The sequence below is a fragment of the Bison bison genome, unplaced genomic scaffold (genome assembly GCF_000754665.1).
Source record: "Bison bison bison isolate TAMUID 2011002044 unplaced genomic scaffold, Bison_UMD1.0 scf7180017864516, whole genome shotgun sequence".
Classification (NCBI taxonomy): domain Eukaryota; kingdom Metazoa; phylum Chordata; class Mammalia; order Artiodactyla; family Bovidae; genus Bison; species Bison bison.
Window position 1 is genome coordinate 6,739,383 of NW_011495069.1, and position 5,776 is coordinate 6,745,158.

Genomic DNA, 5,776 nt, shown 5'->3' on the forward strand with positions numbered 1-5,776 from the left:
GATCCAATCAGTCCATTCTGAAGGAGATCAGCCCTGGGATTTCTTTGGAAGGAATGATGCTAAAGCTGAAACTCCAATACTTTGGCCACCTCATGCAAAGAGTTAACTTATTGGAAAAGACTCTGATGCTGGGAGGGATTGGGGGCAGGAGGAGAAGGGGACGACAGAGGATGAGATGGCTGGATGGCATCATTGACTCGATGGACGTGAGTCTGAGTGAACTCCGGGAATTGGTGATGGACAGGGAGGCCTGGCGTGCTGCACTTCATGGGGTTGCAAAGAGTCGGACACGACTGAGTGACTGAACTGAACTGAACTGATGGTGATTCCAGTAGTCATGTATGGATGTGAAAACTGACCCATAAAGAAGGCTGAGTGCCAAAGAATTGATGATTTTGAACTGTGGTGCTGGAGCAGACTCTTGTGAGTTCCTTGGACAGCAAGAAGTTAGAGATCAAGCCAGTCAAGCCTAAAGGAAATCAACCCTGAATTTTTGTTGGAAGGACTGATGCTGAAGCTGAAGCTCCAATACTTTGGCCACCTGATGCAAGAGTGGACTCATTGGAAAAGACCCTGATGCTGGGAAAGATTGAAGGCAGGAGGAGAAGGGGATGACAGAGGGTAAGATGGTTGGATGGCATCACTGACTCAGTGGACATGGGTTTGAGCAAACTTCAGGAGATCGTAAGGACAGGGAATCCTGTGGGGCAGTCCATGGGGTTGCAAAGAGTTGGACATGACTTAGGGACTGAACAACAAAAGAAATTGATTCCAGTATTTTCCAAAATGGACATGTGCGAATGTTAATAGAAGATGTTCTTCAGAATGTTAGAAGGCATTAGACAAAACAAATCAAAACATGTAATGAAAATAAGGGGGCTTTCTCTGATCAAATATATGTGGGAACAGTTGTATTAAACAAACTGAAACTGGAGTCTTGAGTTTGCAGGACTTGTCAGAGTCTTTAGCACGCTATTGTGTTTGTGAATCTACAAGAGTAGGCTGTAGATGTATTCTGGGAAATGCTGATTTATATAATACATCTCACTTCTACTTAAAGCAATGCAGAGAGGAAAATGGGTTTTGGAGGCAGGGAAGGACCATGGTGGTATGTATATTTACCCTTCATTTACCATTTGATAGGTGTGGTTGATGCGCAGCTTTAAGTGGTAGAGTAGGTCCTGGAAGATGTTCTCCAAGGTCAGCTGGTGGCCATTCTGTGCGCGGATTGGTGTGTAGGTGGGATGGACGATCATCTGGATGGATCTTACCTTGGGGATACAGGTCACATCAGGTGGTTTGATGCTAGCTAGAAAAGGGAGAGAGCAAAAAGAAATGAAACAGTTGGAATCAGCCAGAAGTGTCTGAGAGGCTGCCGTGGACCTTGGGAAATGATTCCTTCCTACTGCCTCCCACTCCAACCCCAGCCATGCTTCTGAAAGCATCACCTAAGTTAACAGGTGAGAAGAGAAGCGACTGGTGCTTGGGCGTAAGGCTGGCGAAGAGGTAACCAAGGGTGGTGGGAAGAGCCCAGGGAGAGGGGCCTGTCCCCCCAGGCTGATCACATCCCCCAGCCTCCACATACCCCCAGTCTACTGGCAATGAGAGATTTGGGGAGTGATGTTTCAACTGTGCATCCTGAAGAGTGTTTGTGGTTTCCAATATCATTGCTGCTGCTGCTGCTGCTAAGTCGCTTCAGTCACGTCCAACTCTGTGCGACCCCATAGACGGCAGCCCACCAGGCTCCCCCGTCCCTGGGATTCTCCAGGCAAGAACACTGGAGTCGGTTGCCATTTCCTTCTCCAATGCATGAAAGTGAAAAGTGAAAGTGAAGTCGCTCAGTCATGTCCGACTCCTAGCAGCCCCATGGACTATAGCCTACCAGGCTCCTCCATCCATTGGATTTTCCAGGCAAGAGTACTGGAGTGGGGTGCCATCCTCTTCTCCGATATCATTGTGTAGCCTCAAAGGCAAGGCCTAAGACTTCAGTCTCTCTCAAGATGAATTTTCCAAATTAACCAAATGACCTTTCCTGGTTTATAGAACCTTTTGTAAATTTGGTGAATGCTATGGTTCTTTGCTCCCCCAAAATGTACATATACAAAAATCTTGCAAACAATTTCAGGGATTCATGTCTCCCCCTGAACCTAACTTATAAAAAGTCCTCAAGGGTCCATTGACCTCCAAGATTAAAATGATCTGCACTAAAAGAATGTTTGCTTCAGTTATTTATTTAAAAACAACAAAATCCTGATTCCTTCCAAAATGGAATCAGGGAAGTCAGTTAAAGTACCTCCATAGAATGGATCATTTTTGTAGTTGTGAGATATCATGATGTGGAAAAGCATTTAATGACATGGGTAAATGTTCATGATACCATGATATGAAAAACAAACCACCAGATCACAAAAGTGGAGATACAGCTGCTAGTAACTGTGGTTATGTTTAAGTGCTCAGATTATTTGGGCTTAGTTTTATTTTTCTTTGCATATTTCTATATTTTCCAAATTTCCTACAGTAACTATGCATTAATTGAACAAGCTGAGAGACAATATAAAATAACTTGCTGAATTTTATTTTTTATTTTCCTAAAACACCATGTGACTTTTAAGTCAGTCAGTGAACATCACCTGCTTAACTTGTGTGAGGAGTTTGGCGACTCATCCATTTATCCACCCATCCATCTAATTTCATCAGTTATGTATGGAGCATCTCCTATGTACCAGGCGCTATGTTAGGGACTAGGAATCCAATGGGTTCTATGCCCATGCATGCCTTCTTGAAGCTCACATTTCAATTCAGATGATATCCATGCACGCAAACAATAAAGACAGGTTATGATCTGAGCTCTGAAGTCAGTGAATAGTTTACGGTGACGGAAAATAGCAGGCGATGACCTGTATAGTACAAGGGAGTTGTTGGGGCTGTGGGGCGGGGATGTTCACTTAGGAGGTGATGTTGAAACTGAAACCATGACTGAGGATTGAAAAAGAGTCAAAGAAGGAGTAGGTGGATGGAGTTAGGAGGCCTTGGTTGTGCTCAAGTGGCAAGGTGAAGGTCTGCATACAAGAGGTCTAGAGATGGAGAAAAATGGAGAACCACACGGGAGATGCTGTCCAGTCTGGGGGGTCTTCCCTAAAAGCCACATCCTTAACTGGCCCCGAGAGGCAAAGCCCTTCTGGACGCTCCACCCACTCCAGAGGGGAAAAGGCCATCCTCCCACCCGCATCCCTTGCAACGAGAGGGCCCCACTCACTGTGCTGCAGTGAGCTGAAGCGGTTGGTCATCTTGGTGGCAGATCGGCCTGCCCCGTCAGTGGCGGTGACCCGGGCGTAGTAGAGCTCAGTGAGGTTGCTCGTCTCCATGGTAAGGTTGCAGGATTTCTGGGTGATCCGCTGGCAGCCCTCCTTTTCCAACCACTCTTCCTCTCCATACCTGTGGGCAAGGGAGGGGCTGGAGCACACCTTTCATGAACAGGTTTGGCAGCCAGCCTGTGGTTTATTAATATTGATAACGATATCGAATATTTACTTAGCACATGTGTCCCAGGCCTTTTATGCAGATGATCTGTTAGTCTTCAGATCAACCTCACAACAGTGTTGTGAGGCTCACACATTATTAATATCTTCCTTCCTTTTCAAGTCAGGAAGCTGGGGCTTAAGGAAGTAAAATTTGCCCAGGTGTTTGCATCATGCATGCAGGGAGCCCGGATGTGAACTCAGACGGTTTGAGTTCATGTTCTGGGCACTGTTAGGCCCGTTTACAGGCCAGGGACCTGGGTCTCGGAGAGGGCAAGTGACTTGCCACAGGATGAAGTGGCAGGACCAGGAATGGAACCCAGGTTTACAGATTTCTGAGCCCATGCAACTCCCCTCTCCTGCCTGGGAAGGGAGATGAGTGGGAATGGGGTTGGCGGGGGGGAACTGGAGGGGGTGAACATGACTTTTTGTTGACTTGCATGCATGCGTGCTAAGTCGCTTCAGTTGTGTCTGACTCTGTGCAACTCTATAGGCTGCAGCCTACCAGGCTCCCCTGTCCATGGGATTCTCCAGTGAGAGTACTGGAGTGGGTTGCCATGCCCTCCTCCAAGGGATCTTCCTGACTCAGGGATTGAACCCACGTCTCTTATGTCTCCTGCACTGGCAGGCAGGTTCTTTACCACTAGCGCTACCTGGCTGTTGACCTAGTCTTCCCCAAATAACAAAGCAATGGTTGGGCATTTGTTTTTTGCCAGGAACACATGCTAATGACTCATTTAACCCATCCAACAACCCTAGGAGGAAAATCTTATTGCTATCTTTACTTCTTGGATGGGAAATGAAGGCTTGGTGAATTTATCTACCTGCCCAGGGTTATAGGATGAGGGGCTGGCGTTTGCCTCCAGAGCCCATACTTGTAACCATCATTCTAACCTCTCCCTGCAGAAGAAACATCAAGGAGCAAAGCCATGTCTTGGGGGAGAGTTGCTGAGTGACACCAGTCTGGGTCCAAGGGGGACATGGGGACATATGGAAGAGGGGAGGGTTTTCTTTGGTTTCAGAGCAGAGTCAAAGGGGTAATGTTGCTGGGGAGCCTACGTCTTATACTGGACGCTGTAGACGGTGTCGGGGGCACTCTCCGGCCTGCCGTCCCACGTCAGGATGTTTTCGAAGTTGCTGGACTGGAACTTCACGTGCTGAAGGAGATCTGAGGTGTCCTCAGTGATGTGAGCTGCCAGAAGTGGGAGCAGGGTGAGCAGATGGGTGCATAGACCCTGCCCTAGCCCCCTTTCGAGCTGCCCACCGAGGGGGTGAGCCAGCAACCACTTAGCAGGAGACGGTGCTAACTGACCCTCCCGCTCCCCTTCACTTCTTTTTTTCCTTTTTATTGAGCTATGATTCACATTCCATACAATTCACCGCTTAAAATCATATAGTTCTGTGGTATTCTAAATATATTCACAAGGTGGTGTAGACCACGGCCGCAGGTCTAGTTCTAGGACGTGTTTGTCGCCCCCAAACAAATCTTGTGTCCGTGAGCTGTCATTCCCATCCCTCCCCTCCTCCCAGCCCCAGGCAACCAACCAATAATCTACTTCCTGTCTCAATGACTTTGCCTATTTGGACATTTTCTATAAATGAAGTTATCCAATTGGCCTTTTGTGTCAGGCTTCTTTCACTTGGCATCATGTTTTCAAGGCTCATCTGTATTACATAGATTGGCACTTATTCCCTTCTTGCAGCTGAATTCTATTCCATCGTGTGGATAGGTCACATTCTGTTTATCCTCCATCAGCTGCTGGGCACTGGGGTTGTTTCCACTTTTTGGCTATTTTGAGTAATGCTGCTGCAAATGGTTGTGCACAAGTTTTTTAAGTGGACATAAGCTTTTGGTTCCCTTGGGTAGGAGTGGGATTTCTGGGTCCTACAGTGATTCTACGTTGAACTTTTGAAGAGCAGCCAAACTGTTTTCCAGAGAAGTGGCTGCACCATCTCACATTCCCATCAGCGATGTTTGAGTGGGTGCGGTTATTTCACATCCTTGTCGACACTTGCTATTGTTGTTCATTCATTTCTCAGCACCATCTGAAATCAGTGTTCTCACCAATGGAATATTTTAGAGGTACTCAACTATTGTCTAAAAAGTAACTTTCCTAGAACCAGTAATTTCAAGCAAGGGTGGAGAAGATGTTTGTGAATCCCTGCCTCTCTGTCGGTGGGTCCAGTCCCTGCCCACCCACCACACACCTGCTGAGGAGGGCACAGGCTCCTTCCCCAGCTCCATGGGTTTCATAGGG

The 5,776-nt window shown here is 47.2% G+C and overlaps 1 protein-coding gene across 1 annotated transcript in view; it reads right to left on the reverse strand.

Moving 5' to 3' along the window:
• Positions 1-5,776, reverse strand: part of IL22RA1 (interleukin 22 receptor, alpha 1) — a 27,022-nt gene that overhangs the window by 17,952 nt on the left and 3,294 nt on the right. Inside the window, exons 2-4 of the mRNA XM_010830054.1 lie at positions 4,578-4,710; positions 3,257-3,435; positions 1,134-1,309 (exon numbers count right to left, since the gene is read on the reverse strand). Coding sequence (XP_010828356.1) covers positions 1,134-1,309; positions 3,257-3,435; positions 4,578-4,710 — 488 coding nt within the window. The remainder of the gene's footprint in view (positions 1-1,133; positions 1,310-3,256; positions 3,436-4,577; positions 4,711-5,776) is intronic.